This window comes from Melospiza melodia, chromosome 3 (genome assembly GCF_035770615.1).
Source record: "Melospiza melodia melodia isolate bMelMel2 chromosome 3, bMelMel2.pri, whole genome shotgun sequence".
Classification (NCBI taxonomy): Eukaryota; Metazoa; Chordata; class Aves; order Passeriformes; family Passerellidae; genus Melospiza; species Melospiza melodia.
In genome coordinates, this window is record NC_086196.1 from 22347509 (window position 1) to 22366477 (window position 18969).

Below are 18969 nucleotides of genomic sequence, written 5' to 3' on the forward strand. Positions count from 1 at the left end.
ATTGGACCACATTACTGTGTGTAGTTGTTTTCAGCATTACCCATTCTCTTATATTTAAGAACGCAATTGAAGAATTTGGGAACTAATTGTGGGAGAGAGATCATAAATTCTAATTGTAACAGTGCAGCATGAAAACATACTTGCTTTCTAAATGAAATACTAACATGTTTTATGGGTGTATGGGGAGTAATTTGTGCAACCTTTGGGCCATGTCTCTATTTTAAAACAGAAAAAAAAATGTAGTTCTTCCAAGTTTTTGAACAGAAAACATAACTGCTCCTCACAGCAGTCTGGTCTTGTACTTAGCCTGTAGAAAATTAGAGTTTCATTAGGGCCAAGCTGACAAACTGTCATTACTGTAATCAGTACATATTGCTCTTAAATTAACTACCTCTTGAGTGATTTTTATTGTTCTTACTTGAAGGCACAGGAAAGACAATGGTGATGGACATGTTCTATTCTCACTTAGAAGTAGAAAAGAAAAGGAGAGTCCATTTTCATGGCTTCATGTTGGATGTACACCAGAGTAAGTGCAGACATAGGTATTAACAAGAATTTTATAAAATACAGTATCTATTAAAAAGTCTGTCTCATATTAATATTAATCACTGTAATTTTATTTAAATATTTAAGCATAAAGAAAAGTAAAAAAAAAAAAAGAAGAAAAGTTAATGCATGCTAGCATTGTTTATCATACCAGCATAGATATTAATTGCATATTATTTTTCAAGTATCTTTTCTGAAAGAAAAATATACATACCTAGTTGTATCTATAACTTGAGTATATTGCTTAGAATGAAATACTTAACTAAATGTTTTCCAGGTGCCAATTAGCTTACCTGAAATCTGAAGAAGGCAATTGCTAAAACTGAAAATGGAAAGGTTAAACTCACTCTGTATTTTGAATAAGCAATAACTAAATCAGATATAAATGCCAAGGAGACTGGGACCTATTCTGGTTGAGTAACTTAGTAATAACTGTCAGTAATTCAGAGGAAAAAAGCAATAGAAAGAAGCACATTCCAAGTTTCAGAAAATTTTCTGATCAGCTGAATAAGGCGCTTTGTTTTGACAGGGATGCTGTTCTAAAGATTTTAAAACTTGCTTCTCTTTCTAAATTCTGTGACCTTAAAATACTATCAAATTGTTAACTATTACTTTATTTTACAAGTGTTGTGACAGCTGCATTTTTCTTGGGAAGCTTTCACTGGTGTAAATAACTCAAGCCACTTTTTAGTGCCCACTTTTCAATCGTTGCTGGGTCACTTGAGATATTCTGTTTCCATTTCTTGTCGTTTGTGCTTAATCTTCCTTCTGCAGGATCCTTTTTTTCCTGAATCTTTGTTTATAGTCAGGTGCAATACAATCCACGAGACAGTAAAGTATGGATTTAATTATCTTACTGTACGCCATTATCATCATCTTCACCTGTTGAAGTATAACTGCATTGCTACATCTGCCTTCTTTTAGCTAAATGCATTCTAAGAATACCCTCAGAGCAAGATAAAACTCCAAATTGTATCAGTTTATAGAAGATAGAGTGCATAGCATTCAAGATGTTTTTGACATTTGTTTTGCAGCCTTCTAAACAAAATAAGAATCACAAAATCTGTGAGCTTTTAACTGTCGTGTGGATGTGGTTGTAAAGTGTTTTAGCCTCTTGAAACTGGATTAAGTTTGAAGCTTTCTTATTTTTACTGGACCAGTTTACTTTTTATTTGTTAGCTAAGTAATTTGTTCTTCCTATCTTAGAAAAAGAAATAAGAAATATTTGTTTTTTTCCCTTTTATCATCTAAGGAATACATCGCCTTAAGCAGAATTTACCAGAGAGAAAAGCTGGATTTATGGCCAAATCATATGACCCAATTGCACCTGTGGCAGAGGAAATAAGCAGAGAGGCTGCTCTCCTGTGTTTTGATGAGTTTCAGGTAAGTCATAGATAACTCTTTCGTTTCAAGGGAAACTTCATAAAATTACTTTTGATCTTAAAATACGATACCTGTTACTGCTAATGCAGTATTTGAATCACTGGCCAGTAGTGACTGGTAGAAGTTAAAGACTAGAAGTCACTTTACAGGTTTGAAGATGGTAGGGTTTGGGGTTTTTTTCCACAACAGACAAGATGCAGGTTAGCAGTGTAAGTCCCCTTGCAGTGTTTTTGTTTACCAGTCTGGTCATTGATCATACAAGGAGGTATTAGAGTTTGTCTAGAGGCTCATGAATTCTTCAGGACAGGGACCATCATCCACCTGATGCTTGCTTGCCACTGATCGTTGCTTTTGTAGTTCACATAATGCAACAAACACTCACAATGTGATTAAGGACTTTAAGAAACTTCTATTGAATTAAATGTGAAAATTAAAAATAAGTTTATAAAATGATCTTTGCCCAAGCTAACTTGATTATTTCATTTATTTTACACAGTTTGTGAATGTTAATGTCACAAACTTAAATGTAAAATTCTTTATAAAAATGTTTAATAAAAAAACTAGAGGTATTTGGCAGCTTTAACCAGCTGAGATATTTTTTTTAATTCCGAGAGAAAATGCAGAGCAAGATATGAACAGATCTGTGTTAGTTCTCGAATCACCAATAGTAAAATAATCTATTAAGTGAAATTGTCTGTTATAGTGTTAAATTAATACATTTCTAAAATGGATGGAGCAGTTTATGTCTCCTAGCTATTACTTTGCAAACCTCCACACTTGAGGAAATAACTGTCTATGGTTGGCTCCCATGAAGGGACTTTTGGTCAAGGAACAGTTGTTCTTGTTTTAAATTTCTCTTGCATTTTTCAAGCAGAGGTGGTTTCAGAATGTGTGGGGTCATTGCAATTGCTGATGTTCAGTCATTTAATTTGTGCTCTGTCCAGTGAATATGGTTATGCTGGGCTTCCAAAACCTGAGTGTAAAATCTAAATACAGAGACAATTGTACTTACACAATGAAGAAATGAGAAGGTTTGGAAAGGGAATTGTTAATTGTCCCAGCATTAAATGCTCGAATGGTAGAAAATGGCTTTACCATGTATTAGTATAAATACCTGCTTTTCTGTATAAATGCTCACTGCTTTCATGTGGCAGTACTGTGGTGATTACAGACTGTCTGTCTTATTTCCACATTTTAAAGGGAGAGACTGTGGTATATTTTGTGCCCAAGTTGATTGCCTGCTCCCCCTGCTGACTTGCTTGAGGTACACCAATGACTTCAGTTGTAAAAATCATCTGTTCTGTTGAACTGTTGCAGTTGGGAAATTAATACAAGAACTATAAATTTTAAATGTGTTTCCAAGACTTTGCATTGATAAGTGAATTTTTAAAATCTACTTGGTTTGGATATACTAATATTCTACATTCACAGGTTTCTGAATGGCTGGATTTCTTGCCTGATTTTCTGTAACGTGGAACTCTACACAGATTCTGCCTGATAAGCGGAGTTCCAGCTTTCTGAATTTTTTCAGAAGGCAATGAATTTGGGATAAGAAACCCTCTGCTTAAATAGTCATAAAGTAGTGCAGTGACTGGAGAGAAGCTCACATGGTGAGACAGTTAACATTAATAATAAGGAGCCATAATTTAATTTGGGTTGTTTGCAGCTCATTTCTGCAGTGGAGATCATGGCTTTATTTCCCTGCAGTCTGATTTACTAGTATTTAAAGAATTGCTAGAATAAAATGAAACTGGAAAGAGCTGCAGGCTTAGAACATACACTGCTCTGACTTGTGGACAAAGCAAATCTCTGTTTTGACAGATGAAAAGTGAGGTTGTTTTGGCAAAATAATAGTGTGTGGAAACAACATCAGAAAACTATTGAGATTTGCTTTAAACACTTCAAGTTGCTTTCAGATGCCTGCTGAACAAAAAAAAGGAGAATAACTTGAATTAATTATTCATTTATCTTAAGAACAGAAACATAGATGAGTGGTATTTTAAACAGGGACAGCAGAACATATTGTTAATGCTCATTTTGCAGAGGAAACCAAATGCAGAACTTCAGAAGACAAAAGCATTGTTGAGGTTGCATTTTCCTCATTGACTATGGGCTAAAGCAGAACAGAAGTATTCTGAAGTGAATCTTCCTGCAAAACCCAGAGAACTATTAAGCAAATGGACAATTGACTAATTGATCTAGAAAAATATTTCAGTACTTATTTTAAAAGTAATTTTCTGTGTTTCAGTGTATTGTTGTGTTAAAATTTATGTTTTGATGTTTCTTTGTGCAAATACTGTGTGATGGCCGGGACCTCAGTGACAGCACTATGCTTCTGTGTTTGTCCATTTTGAAGCAGGATTTTGTCAGCAGTTGCCTGAGCCCCAGGCTGTCAAGTTCTTAAAGCATTGCTGTGTCTTACTGATCTTTGTCATCCAGTTTATTGGAAATATTAAAGTCTTTTTTTCATCACAGAACACTTAAGCCATTCTGAAAATATCTTCATTTTGAAGAAAAACCCTAAAATTAAGCCATTTGTAATGATGAGATTTCAGAGCACAGGGGTGGCTAGCAGTGGCCAAATAACTATACACAAGTAGTTAGAAGCTCTAATTTTGGCACAGGACTGCAACCTATGTTAATATTGATAATAAAACCAGAGTCTCCCCTTCTTGGGAAGCTGAGAGATGATGCAGTGTTAACCTTAAGGTACCAATGGTACCATCTGGACTACAAAAGTGAACGAACAATTTAGGGAGTTTTTACTAACCTACATTCTATTAAAAGCCTCTAATAAAAATTAGGCTCTTATTTTTGTGCTAATACTAATTGCTGATAATACATGCTTATGTTTGTCATTCATTACGTGGAACTGTACCAATCAGTGGCTGACTGAGTCTCAGGCACTTAAACATGTAAATTAACTATTAGTCTAGTGTCTTCGCTTTTTTTTTCTTTTTTTCTCTTAAATGCTAATGAAATTTCTCCATTCTCTCCTCTAGCAGGCTCTCCTTATTGGTAATTTGTAGTCTTTGCTTTTGTTATCAGTTGCAATAAATGCTGGATACAGTAAAAAACAAGAACTTACGGTCCTTCAGTTACTGTCTTCTACCTGCTTTACCTTGTAGAAATCGTTTATCTTTCCTAAAGTGTATTAGATAAAAAGAGCTCACATTTGCATCCTGGTCCTCAAAATGGCTCTTGCTTTTTGACAGAACTTTCAAGAGGTTTGTTTGGTTTGGTTTTTTTTGTTGTTGTTGTTTGGTTGGGGTTTTTTTTTTGGGTTTTTTTTTGGGTTTTTTTCTTTTCCTTTTTTTGTAATGGAGCTCAGAATTCTGCATCAAAAACCATTCTCATTAATAGGAGAATGCTACTGGGTTTTTTTATGTGAGCATTATTACCCTTTCATTCCCCACTTGCTAGAGGCAGCATGCTTTGTAGTACTATTAAACAAAAAGGTTTGTAACAAAATTATTTCTATAATAGAATTTTAAAATTTGGCTTTTAGGTGTGCTTTGTGGTACAAGAAATTCAGCTACCCCTAAGATGCACATCTGTAGTGATTCCTTATGTGTCTTGTGTTCTTAGGAATGGGAGAAATTACTAAATTTTAGTATCCGGTAGAAATAAATTATTGCTAAGTGAAACATAAGCAAGTGTGTAAAACTTACGGTATGATAGTGAATTACTATTTTTTTTTTAATATCAGCTCTTAGGGAGCAGAGAGATGCAAATCTGAGGGGTGTGTAATTATGTAAAAGTTGGTTTTTTATAAAAGAAAAAAATCCATATTAAGGCATTAATAGAGTAAAATAGAAAAAATTTTGGAAGAAGGAAGCTAGTGTTTATGTATTGTTCATTAAGAATGTTACTGCTTCAAAACTAGCTGCCAGAAATGAAACCTAAGTCTTTTACCTAAGTTTCTAGTGTAGTATTACCTTTCTTTTTTTTCTGCACTGAAAAGTAATTTAGAAATTACTTTTGGAAGAATTATGGGGGGTGGAGGGGTGTGGAGTAGAAGAAAACATTATGCTGGGTAAACTTTCTGTGATGGCACATGTGTTGATATCACAGCATACTCATCTAAGGTGCTGAAAGCTCAATATTCTGTCAATCTCCTGTGTAATGGGAATAACTCCCAGCATGCCACCACTGGTTTATTTCCTCAGAACTGTGGTCTGTTTTGGCTAGCCAAAATGCAACAAGTGTCTTTATAATAACCACAGGGTCTGCAGGAAAATGAAGTGTAATTATCATAAAGGTGGATTATGTATTAAGGTGGTGAACTCCTGTAAAATATGAATTGCTGGTTTTTCAGAAAAACTCGATGCGTTTCTTTACAGCATTGTTCCTGTATCCTTTTATTTCGTGGTACTATAAAGCAAATTTGTTAAGCTAAAATTAAGATGCTAAAGAAATTTTACTTAATGGCTTATCTTGTAGTCATTTTTTCTTCCTTACCCCTCCCCAGTATCTCTTGTTCTACCCATTTTTATTTTTCATTCGTGTTTTGTGCCTGAAGGTTAGAAGAGGCTGACTGTGCTGGAAGTGACTGCCTGCCTTTTGATTATTCATGGACAGTAATAGAAGGCACTTAAAAAGAACAATGAAATTGCTTATTTTTGTGATGGGCCATCTGTTGAATTGTTTTTTGCAACAATCACACAATAGTATCTATGTCATATCATTCTATTTTCAACAGCAGCTGATTATGTATAGTTGGCTACTTGTCTTTATTTTCTGAAGTCCCATGACCATTTTAAATTCACCTCTGCAAACCTTTGCCTCAAAGGTAATAGAAATGTAAAACAGCCGGTGTGTATCTCTTTTTATCTTCTGGTTTTTTTCATGTTGTTCCTAATTAAGTAGGCTCTTAAATGTTTAGGTCTGTTTTCTGTGTCTCCCACCTGTAGTTTCATAATAGAAGTTAACATGGAATCATTTAGCAATTGGTAAAGAAATGGTGGAGTTCTGCAATAAAGAGTGGGCAAGTTTTGAAAGACTGTGGTACATTCACTGCTTATTAATTATCCCTTTTATATTTTTCTCACCAAGCAATAATTAGAATCTTTTTCCATGGCTTTCACTAACAAGCATTTTCCTAGCTACAAAGCCACTTGCAGATCTATTGCAGCAGAAGCTGAAAGCAAGATATAACAAATGTGTTGTCTTCTCAGGTCACTGACATTGCTGATGCCATGATTCTGAAGCAGCTTTTTGAAAATCTCTTCCAAAATGGGGTTGTCGTTGTGGCAACATCTAACAGGCCACCAGAAGGTAAAAACAAACATTCTACCAGTGTTAACCAAATCCAGTGAATCTCAGTATCTTACAAAACAGTTGTATTTATATCATACAGTGTTTAGTTCTAAGGAACTCTATAGACTAGGGGACAGCTTGTCCCCTAGTTTTTCTTGTTCTTAAAGAAGGAAAAGTTTTTCACTTAATCTTACCCTTCCTGTATCTTGAACTCTGTGTTCTTTCCTCCATCACTCTCAAAACCTCCTGTGTTTTCTGATCTCCTCCACTCTATCCAAGCCAGTGAGAGGGTGTTTGGGCACAGGGCAGTTGAAGAGGGGTAAAATATTGCCTGTTCTGAATGTGTTTAAGGATAGGAAAAGATCAGATCCTGCCAAAGAAGGGAAATGATATCACATTGCTTCCCAATTTCTAACTCAGAAACTTGCAGATGTGGTCCACCAGCTTGAAGGAGAGGCACTTACCAAGATGCCATTTTTACTTTCTTACAAGCTGGTCTGAGAGAATTAAGTGGAGAGCTCTTTCCATTTCTACCTCTTTTTTGCAGTGACTAGTCCTTTCTAGTGATTAGCTGAGTAGATCCTTCTACAAAGTTCCCAAATCTGTATGGGTTTTAACCATTCAGTAACTGTAATTTTTCGTGAAGGAGAAAAATGTTTGTGTTGTAGAGCATTAGCAGTTAGCATAATGCATAAACTTTTATGACATTTCAGATTGATCAATTTCAAATACTGAAGAGTTACCTTAATTGTTAACTGTAACAACCATTGATTTTCCTACCCAAATTAATTGAGTAAAAGACAATCACTAATGATGGGCAATTCTACAATGAACTTTATCTTGACAAAAACAACACCCCAAAACAACTAAAAAAACCCACCCAAATGTATTTATTAGGGAAGAAAATTATTTCCCATTGGCTTATTTTCCTTTTCTGCACAAAAATGATGGAATGTAACTGCTGTAGTTGTGTTGATTACAGATAGACTGAATGCTGGTGCTTTACTCACTTGAGAGCCATCCTTGGGTTGTTTTTAAGGACTACACTTTAAAGTTCAGGAGAATTTTTTACCATAACCTGAGGATTGTAGCCAGTGCTTTAAATCAAGATGTAATTTTGTGACCTTTATGGTTGTATGGGTGTTTTTCATATACATTAAGTCACTGTATCAACCTGAAATACATCCACCTATATTAAGTACCCCAGAGAATGACAAGAACAGCATTTCCAAAATTACTGTTAATTTTTCTGATCTCATGAAACAGAGACGTAATACACAGCTCACAGTCCTTTCAGCTAGAAGAACTAATGGGAGTAGGTGTCTTACATTACTGTTACATATTCACTAATTTTTGCAAGTAAATATGCAGTTGATTGCTATATATTTTAACAAATGTATGACTATCCTGATTTGTTGAGTTGGGAATGAGCATGATATATGATTTCCTAGAACTTTTTTAGTAATTAGGGTAATGGAATTATCTTTACTGCTAATTTTTCTCAGTGTTTCCACATACATATCCAATTTTGTGAAATCCATTCTGTAGGTGGCGTGTTGCTGTCTCATGGATGCAGCATCTTCTGTCCACTGTGAGGTGTTGGCAAAGCATAAAAGCTTTAGTGTAGCTGTGGCCTTCAGGCCTTATGAGGAATATAAAGGTTAATCATAACCAGGCACGTGCTTTGTGTGGAATTTTGGTGATATCTCTGCCAGCTGTCTGTATTCTCTTTATTCATTCCTTTTGTCAGCTATAGGTCCTAAGCTGCCTTTTTATAAGGCTTCTGAACATTAATGAAACAGTGCAGATCATCATACTGTTGTAAATTATTGTGTTTTCAGAGAAGTCATTCTGTTGTGAATTTGTTGGGCAGTTGGTTAATTTCCAGAGAAGAAAAGTTTATGTTGTATAAATACATAGAGATAAGATGAAAACTGCTGCTTTGCCATTTTTGTTAATTTGTATTTTATTTGATGATGCAGGTCTGCATTTTGTTACATAATATACTATTTTTTTCTTTCTTCAGATGTATTTTTAGCAACTTTGCCTAAGTTTACATCTTAATTTAATGTTCAGGTTTTTGGCCTTAGGGGTGATCCTTTTTCTTGCTTTTGAGGAGGAAGTGTACCTGGCAGAATTGCTAGAAGATAAAGCATATCACAGAACATCAAATAAGAATGATGCTAACTTAGTAAAGACAAATTGTATATTTTTAGTTTGTGTGGGGTTTTTGCCCTCTGCAAAATACTTGGGTTTAGCAGTTGCATAGTTTGGCCTTACAATCGATACCAATGTATACCCAGCATTACAAATATTTTTTAAACCCTTACTTTAAAACAGATGCTGCTCTAATTTCTTCTGCTAGAATTGGTTTTATGTCATTAGAGATCTAAGTAATTTTTTTACTTCCTGCTGTTTTCACATTTCTAGAGATGTTCCGTTCTACCTTAAGGGTGTTTTGAATTTTTGTATAGTAAAATAGGAGAAATGAATTTTAGCTCTCCTTTTCTGCCTTTTGTTCTTCCTCCTGTCTCCAGCAACGCTGAGTTTTATTTGCTAGACTAGAAGACAAGCTGATGTTATTAAGACTAAGTAGCAAAATGGTACTGATTTCATTTCTTTCAGATCTCTATAAAAATGGTCTTCAGAGGGCTAATTTTGTACCATTCATTGCTGTGCTGAAGGTAAGGAGAGCCACTTGTTTAATGCTTTTCAGTTCTGCCTGCTTTATTAATTAATTTGTAGAAGATTTGTAGAGGATTGCTTTAGTGCAAGTTTCCACATTATATATATCTGCTTTAGCTATTTTGAACAAAACTAATTGAAGGTAAGGCAAGAAGGGACTTTTTCCTTCTGGAATTAACATGTTTTTAAAGCTGGACTTTTTTAACATGACAAAAAATTATCTTTTTGACTAAGGCAGCAGAAAGTGTTTGGATAAGATTTTCCTGCTGGTGCAGGTATGCTGTGTAACATAGTGTCCCTCTAATATTTATACTGTGTTGTACTTGTGGGTATCTTACATTTATAATGTAGCAGCTTGCAGTTACTTTGATAGGAAGTCAAAGGAAACTCGGGTTTGTTCTGTACTTCTCAATTACCTTGTTTCTGGGTCTTTCTCCTCTGTAAGTAGTTTTTTTTTCAATGGCTGTTTGTGAGGCTTCACATAATGTTCAAGAAGCAGTGGCTCTGCAGCAAGCTTCCTTCAGTCTGCATGTTGTATTGTGGGAGGTCAAAAACTATAATAGCTTCATTTAAATTTTAAAATGGAGGATCCTTCCTCTGTGAATAACACAATTCGTGCTTATTTTGCTGTGAAAAAGAATACAAGCTGAAATGACACTTAGAAGTTGTGGACAAGTTGCAGATATTTTTTATTCCCAAGCTACAATTGTATTGTTATGTTATTGGGGGCTAACATACAGGTCTCTTATCCTGCTCTGGATTGACATGACATGTAAAATGGAAATATCAGCGCTTCCCTACTTCACAAAAGTATTGCTAGAATAAACACATAAATAATGTTAAATAATATTGGTATCTAGGATAAAAGAGCTGTAAGGTTGAATTTAGGTAGGTTTGGCTTTTTGATAGGAGATTTGGAATTGCTGAATTGATGCATTGACTGGATGTTTCTGCTCAGATGGTCAGCAGTAAAGCAGCTGACAGTGCCTAGCAGTTTCAGTGGGCCCTCTCAGAATTATAAGATTGCTTAATTGCCGAAGAACCTTTGAAAATCCCATCTAATGTTGACATTTGTACAATTACCAGGTTTAAAAGTTAATATGCCATTGACATGATTATGGCACTCGGGTGCATCTCAGAATGGCTGTGTATGAAGTCAGGGATGTTACCAGTGAGAGTGGTTCTTAACTGGATGGCTTTAGAGAAGTAAGGAACATAAAAACAAATTAACAACCACTTCCATTTCAAATTGTTGAAAAGGGTTTATTTTGTAGCTGTCTGCATAGGATGAGAGCTCCCAATCATAGAGTATTTTCAAGCATAGAAGTAGTTTCATATGCATTTGCTTTTTGAAATGCAGCAACCATGGCAGATCATTCTTTTCTATATGTCCTTCTTTGTTGACTCCTAGTTTTCTCCCTGATAAACATAAGACTCTTTCATTTCAGTGATCATCAGGCTTTAAGAATATCTATCATGTATGCTTATTTATAGTTTCCTTTTTTGTCTTTTTAGCTAGCTGAATTAAAAAAATGTGAAATGTAGTTTATGCATCAGAGCACCTCATCAGGACTGGGAAGGTAATAAAAATTTTTTAGTAGGAAATAGATGGAATGCTGAGAGAAGCAGTAAAGGTGGCTTAGTCTAAAGAATGGAGTACTGCAAAAAGAAACAAGTAGCACAACCCAAACAAGGGGCAGATGAATATTATCATCATAATGAATGAAGGGAGAAGCAAATGTTAACGTAATTCACAAGAGCAAATACTGGATTTCCTGTCCTTGTTCTTTTTCCCAGCACCTTTGTGTTTTTACCCTGCTCTAAATATACGTGCCTTCAATGTCACTTTAATAAATATTACCAGTGTAACAGTATTCTTTCCCAAAGACATAATGACCAAAAGCTGGATCAGAGAAAGCTTATTCACAAAATGCTTTTCTGACCCTGGTTGGGAAGTGGAAGGATAAGGGCATGACATTAAAATTATTAGTTAAAAAAATATTGAAATCTACATTTTTAATTCAATATAGCAGAAGTCAGTATTTAAAAACCACACTGGAATGTATTCTTGAGTACGATTTTAACCATTGACCTTTACAGTACAAAGATGTGGACAGAACATTGATACTCTGGCTTTGGTGGTTTGAGAAATGCAGATTTAGGCCTCCCCAATATGTAGAATCTGTGTGATGACATTGGTGTGAATGGATAAAGTAGCTTCTGCCTCAGATGTGCATAATTCTGTGACTAGGAAATGTAAATGTGATTTCTTCTGGGATTTTTGTGAAAATATGAAGGAAAACCCTGCATTGGTTGCTTGCAAATATTTGATTTACTGTCTTCTCAACCTTTCCCTCAATCCAAGCCATGTGTGTCTGTCACTCTCATCTGACCTGTCCCCTGGTACTGGCTTTGACAGCTGGGACTAACTCCTGGCTTAGTTTTCCCTGGGCTCAGAGCCTCCCAGAGGGCTTTTGTTTGGGGTTTAGTGGGAGTGAATAGGTGAGTTGGTTTTGTTTGTTCTTTTCAGTAATTAACTTTTATGATCATAAATCTTAAAACAAGACTTGAGCACTAAAAGTAGTTCAAGTTCAGCACAGGAGTTTCAAATTTCTTTAAAGTTTCTTGGGAAGGTGGAATGAATGGAAACTATTGGCAGTATATTTCTGTGAAGAAATGCTTCACTTGAAATAGATTTCAGGCTCTTTTCATTTTTGTCAGTGGAACACATACTTTCTAGATACCTGGGTAACTGTTACACAAATATCTTTTCTTGTCTTCAAATGATCAAAAGTAATGGTTTCTTCCCCAGATCTAGAGTTACCCGTGTTCATCTTGAATTTTGTTTTTATTTTCTACAGTCTATGTAATTCCAATATCTGTGTTTGAGTTCTGTTTTTTACAAAGATAACTGTAAAGCTGTTTCTGTGGAATAAGCAAAAGAGTGAAATAGCACTCTAGAGAAGATACAGTTATCTTCCAGAGCTCGTCCATATTGTCTTTCTAGGTGGTAAATTGCTGGGACAAGTGATTGTTGTGTGAGGTTGCAACTGAAAAGTTCCAATTTTTAGAACCACTTGAAAACTTCATGTCCTACAGCTGGTAGCCACATAAAAGCCCCAGGTCTGTGTCATTGGGCAGGTCAGTAACAGCACTGGCAGCTTTTTTTGCCCTGTGTATGCTCCCAGTTCAATTCTGATCTTATCCCAGTGTTCTCTTCTTTTGAAATATTAAATCGTTTGAGATGTATTTTTTTGGTTATTTTTTAATCCTCTAACTCAAAGCTTTATAAACAGGGGAAAACTCTGAATTCATCAGTTCATAGTTGTGGCTATGATTCTTTGGGACTCTGTATTCCTTATGAAAGAGTTTAGTTTCTGCAACAGGTAAGAGTGCTTCTTCAATCCATGAAATTTTACAAAGATAGAGCTTTACAGAGAAAAGAAGTATTAGGAAGAAAAATCTTTTAATTCTATAATTGTAATTTGATTCAGTCTGTTCCGATTGAGCTTTTAATCTCACAGGATCTCTTGCTGAGCATTTTAAAGTGTGTGGAATTCTGATGTGATTTTTTTTTTTAAAGACAGTTCTTGAGAAAACCATTGATTGCTCACAGTTACTTTGTTCAAATGCAGAAACCAGAAATACTCTAAAAATTGATACTCTCTACCTAAAAGAAATATACAAAGTTTCTAAATGTTTTAAAGCTGATTTACAAATAAAGCTGTGTGTCTTGGAATCACAGAATTGTTAAGATTGGAAAAGACCGTGAAGACTATTGAGTCCAACTGTTAACCCATCACTGCCAAGTCCATCACTAAACCATGTCCCCAGGTGCCACATCTGCATGTCTTTCCTCCAGGGATGGTGTCTTGCTTCCTTGGGCAGTCTGTTCCGATGCTTGACAAACCCTTTTGGTGAAGAAATGTTAATCCCAGGTCCTTTTTTGCTATGGACCTTCCCAGCCATTCTGTCCCCAGCCTGTGGAGCTGCCTGGGGTTGTTGGGAGCCAAGGGCAGGACCCAGCACTTGGCCTTGTTGGAGCCCACACCACTGGCCTTGGCCCATGGATTCAGCCTGGCCAGATCCCTCTGCAGAGCCTTCCTGCTCCCAAGCAGATCAACATTGTGCTGGTCTTGAACAACTTGGTGTAAGATATTATGTGAGGATCTTGGGGAAAAAAAAAAAAAAAAAAGAGAAAAAAAGCATGCTTTTTTAATTTACTGTTTTGGCAGTAATTTTGGCAACATTTTAATTTTGGCAGACATTTAATGAAGACATTTACATCAACCCTTAACTGTTCTGAAATTCTAACTCTAATTCAGTGGCTAGTTCAATGTTTCATTCTCTGAAAGTCAGGAAGGAAAGCCCCTCAAATAATTTGTTGTGTAGAGTCAGTAACTTGAGTGAGCAGTTCTTGCATTTCCAAAGGTTTCCTGGAAGTGTAGCAAGAGGCTTCAAAATGTCAAGCTGTGCTGAAATACCGAGTATGTAACTTCTGTGTTTTGTCAGGTTTTCTTCATGCAATAGACTTGCACTACACTAAATTTTAACTAACAGTCAAAAAGTTTTAGGGCCCTTCATAGTCTGAGTATAACTTTAAAAAGCCAAATTTTAGAAAAAAATCTTTGGCTACCTGCATTTTGCTTTGAGTAAAGGGGAGGAATCAGCTAGAAATCTGTTGTCAGTAGGACATGAATTTACTTTCAGCATCTTTTTTTCTCTTCTTTTTTTCCTTCTGCTATTAGCGACCAAATAATTATTTATTTTAAATAATGTTTGGTTAAAATGACTTTTAACCGTAAGTAAGCATTGTACACTTCTCTCAAACAGAAAGCAATGCATTATTTATACGCTGTATTTCCCTGTCTTTCTTCAAATCAGTTAATGATTATTTATTTAGAATGTTGCTGGCTGTGATTTTAATTAAAGTGCACCCTTTCCTACAAAGCAAGAAACTGAGGAATTGAAAAGCATTTTCAGTTTTCAATAGCTTAGTATGGGAACGTGAGAAATATTTGTTTTAAAAACATTTAGAGCTGCCTCTAAGGAAATTGTGGGAGTTAGTTTTGTACAAAGGCATTTGGTAGATATAAAATGTCTTTGATGGTGCAGTCAGCTTTTGTCCAACCACCTGTGTGAGAAATGCAGGGATTTGTTGAGTGGCGGATCTGCCTCTCTCCTCCCCCCTCTCCCAAAAAAGTCATCTCCTTGATGAAATTGATTTGTCAGTTTGTTCCAGTCTAATGGTGTGATAGCCCAGCAGCTTTCAGTATGTTGAATAGTTAAAACCTGCTTTTGAGGTCAGTGTCAGCCACTCTGACCCCTGTGAACTGTCACCTGAGTCAGAATTGCAGGGATTAGGTCTTTGATATTGTGATGGCTTCGCCTATCAATTGACTTTTTCATTACTGAAGATGTTGGGCCTTTTGTTTCCCTTCTTAGTATGTAACCAAGCAAACTCCTAAGTAGAAGGAGCATTTGTTCTTGTTCTCTCTCTGTGCAAGTAATAGAAGTGCTCATCTTTTGTGAAGTGTACCTAATTAAACATAGAAAAAATAAAAATAGGAAATACAGCATGATTGCAAGTATTTTGTGCTGCAAGTATTTTTGAGCCTCAGTATAATTTCTGGGAAATCTTAGTTTGATAAATTTGTGAGACTATCAAGTAATAAAATGTTGTATATAGAAAGCAAGGTGTCAGATTAGAAGCTACCAATCCCTTCTGCATTCAGCCTTCTAAGCCTCTGTGTGTGTGTTAAATTTAAACAGCAGGGTTATTTGAAATTCTGTAGTTCAGAGCATGTAACTGTTACAATATTATATAATGTATCTATTTCTTTACTGTGTTCTCAAGAGATGAAGAGTTCAATTTGTTTACCTTTTATATCTGTCTTAGGCACTTCCTCCTAGACAGTTTATTTAGGTGCAGATCTAAACTTTATTTTAGGATTAAATAGTTGCTACTGTAACTCTGTGCCAGGCTTCCTACCTTCTCCCTTTCTTAAATTGTTAGGATTTCCTGAGCTCTTGCTTGGTTTGTTTGCTCCTTGATTAAAATGAGTAAATGAAAGCATATCATAGATATGGAATAGTTGATTCCTGCTGTATCAGGGTAAATTAGTCTAATTACACGTGGCAGTTCTGTTTGCTTGTGATGTAATGTGAAATGAGGTCCTGCCTCCCCCTGAAAAGCCCGAGCCAATTAATAAAGCTTTTAAGCTCTTTGTCACAGGCCACCGTGGAGGTCTGCAGAGAAGAACTTTAATCCAATAAACATTTCATTTAGATCATGAAAAGAAAGCATGAGGAGAAGCTCCTACAAGAGAGGGTGTTACCAGCAATTCTAGTTGTGAAGAGATGCGAGGAATTTGCCAAATTAACCAAGAGGCCTTCATATTTAACACATAAATGTGTCAAAACTAATAATAGAATAATTTAATTTGAGTTGAACCTTATATTGTTAAAATTCTAAGAAGCCACAACTGTTTTCTTCAAAGACTTTGCTGTCGAGTTGGATGGACAGGGCAAGGGGAGGTTGTGAGAAACCCAGATAGCAAATAACACTGGCCGAAGTTGGTGGAAAGGGGGAAAAAAAAGGAATAGATAATTAGGTGTAATTAGCGTGTATGAATTGTTGTCTCCCTGCCCTTGCCTTGAATAAATTTCAGAGAAAAAAAAACCCTAGTGGCAAAAACCCTTTGATGTAAGAAGAGTCATTGTGGTTTGGCAGCATAAAGGCAGTGTTTTATACTTCTTACATAATGGTTGTGATACAGAAAGAGTGAATGGACCCTGCACCCCCCAGCCTGCTTTACAGCAAGGACTTTTGGATTCCCTTGAAACAAAATGCATCAGAAGTTTTCAGTTGTGGGTAATGAGGTAGTGGACCTCATCAGAGCTAAGCGTAAGCCATCTTTAGCCTTTGTTTAGATCTTAATCGCTTTTTTTTTATTATTATTCTGGGAAATTCAGTTTCGTAAATCATGACTACTTTTTTTTTTCCTTCCCTTTTTTTTTTTCCTGCCTGCCAACAGTTCTGGCAGGAGCAAAGGCTAATACTGGGGAAAAGAAATACAAATCAAATGTTAAAAAGAAAAACAGCAGCATAAAAGAAATCTAGACAAATAACTTTGTCCAGGGTATAATTCCAGTGAAGTACATGTATTGGGATGAATTTGACCCTTAGCTTACGAAACATCATGTTATAAATTCAGCGTGAACTCTTGGTGTTTGTTTCTCACAGAAGGCACAGCTTGCTTATTAGGAGATTGAAAGTTACAGTCATTACTGGTCCTTTAGCAAAACTGGGTGTTATGCAGTGATTTGTGGTTTGCAGGTGGGTTTTTTTCCTTTTGTATTTATTCTTATTCTGCAAGGAAGATTTTTTCAGAAGTGATGGGAAATGGGGAGCACTGTTCAGTGTAATTCTTAGTGCATGGAAGTTTACTCTGCCATTCTTCTGTTCCCTGACTGGAAAAAGGAGAGGCTACTTGTCTCCGAGCCGGCACAGCCACATCTGTACCTCCTGAATTCTTTCACTTTTGTCTGAATATCTGAAATACTATTCACAGAACAGTACATTTTAAGAGTCTCTCTTTTTATTCATGCACCATTATTTTACAAGTTAATTGTCTATTTTTCCTCCTCTTAGGGGGTAGCTGATTTGTAGCTAGACATTAAAATAAGTTATTGAAAAGTTGTACAATAGATTGTATGTTCCTTGTGGTTGCAAGAATGGTGGGGTTTCTTAGTTGTTAAAGTTTTGAAGGCTGTAATGTAAACTTGTGCAACTTCCACTGAATGAATTTTGCCTCTCAATTTATCTCTGCTAAACTCTTCAAAGTTTTAATGTTCTTGTCGCAAGAAAAAGATTGATTGCAAAAGTTATATTTGGCAATATTTATTTTCTCAGATATTTTTGCTCTAAGTCCATGGAAAAATAATTTGCAAGCAAAATGTTTGTTATCCCAAATCAACTTGAGAGTGATTGCTTTCCCTGATATTGTACAGGATTCTTGGATGACATTTAGAAAGTTTTCCTCAAAATTTGTTCATGTGGTTCTTTGGGGTTTCTTGTTTAGTTTTGTTACAGTGTTTGCAATTGGATAAACATGAAGTATCTGAGGCTATTGCAATCGTTTCCCATATTTAATTATTGCTGAAGAATATAGGGGAAAAGACTGTAAAAAAATCTTTAGTTAACCCTGTAAAGCATTGCACTATTTTGTAGTGCAAATAGCCTTTTCTGCTTGAAGTTAATTTGGCCTGTGAAAGGCAGTACCTGAATACCATGCCAGATAAGTAATTATTCCTGATTGTAATGTTGGGGTTTTTTTTCAGGTATAGGTCACAAGAAATTCAGTTAGGGTAGAGTATGTACAAAGCTAAGAAATAGGCAGATTTTCTGTTGTAAGATTGTGTAAAAATTATTTACAGTTAATACTTGCACAAAGGTTAGAAAGGTTGATGAAGTGATACTTAGTTTTGCTTTACTATTCACTGCATGTCAGAATGTAATTATGACTGATTCATGAAACTGTCTTAGCAATGAACCATCTTTATTAAAATGCTGATCAAGAAAAGAGCTGACAGTAATAAAGAATAGAACACTTTAGTCTTGTTGCTTTTGAATGATTGCTAATTACCCCAGAGGTCATGTATAGTGCTTATGAGGATTCATTGACATTTTCTTTAAAGTCTACTGTTTCAACAACATCTGAACAAGGAGACAAAAACTACATGTGCATCCAACAATGCTTGGACCAAGTTTTTCTTCACCACCAAGTACCTGGTGTTTCCCTTTCTTCTTCCTCCTCTCCCCGAGTACATCTCAATCCCAAGGATTAGTGGAGCAGAAAGTTAGAAGTGCTACAAACTTGATTAATTTCCTTTTTTTTTTGTTGTTGTTCTTTTTTTGTTTTCAAGTAAGGCAAAAGGAAAAAAGAAGCAACCCTTTGAAGGTGCCTCACCTGTACCATGCATGCTCCTGTCTAACAGTCTGGTTGATCTCCTTGTAGAGCTGCACCAGAGAGGAAACTGCACTTAGCCTTGTACACTTCTCTCAGCAGGTTGTGGACAGACCAGCTCCAGATT

The 18969-nt window shown here is 35.8% G+C and overlaps 1 protein-coding gene across 3 annotated transcripts in view; it reads left to right on the top strand.

Moving 5' to 3' along the window:
* Nucleotides 1-18969, top strand: part of AFG1L (AFG1 like ATPase) — a 61508-nt gene that overhangs the window by 13987 nt on the left and 28552 nt on the right. For 2 of the 3 annotated variants that reach the window (XM_063150973.1, XM_063150974.1), the window contains exons 4-7: nt 425-526; nt 1799-1929; nt 7107-7206; nt 9814-9872. In XM_063150973.1, coding sequence (XP_063007043.1) covers nt 425-526; nt 1799-1929; nt 7107-7206; nt 9814-9872 — 392 coding nt within the window. The remainder of the gene's footprint in view (nt 1-424; nt 527-1798; nt 1930-7106; nt 7207-9813; nt 9873-18969) is intronic. The other variant, XM_063150975.1, reaches the window with a different exon arrangement.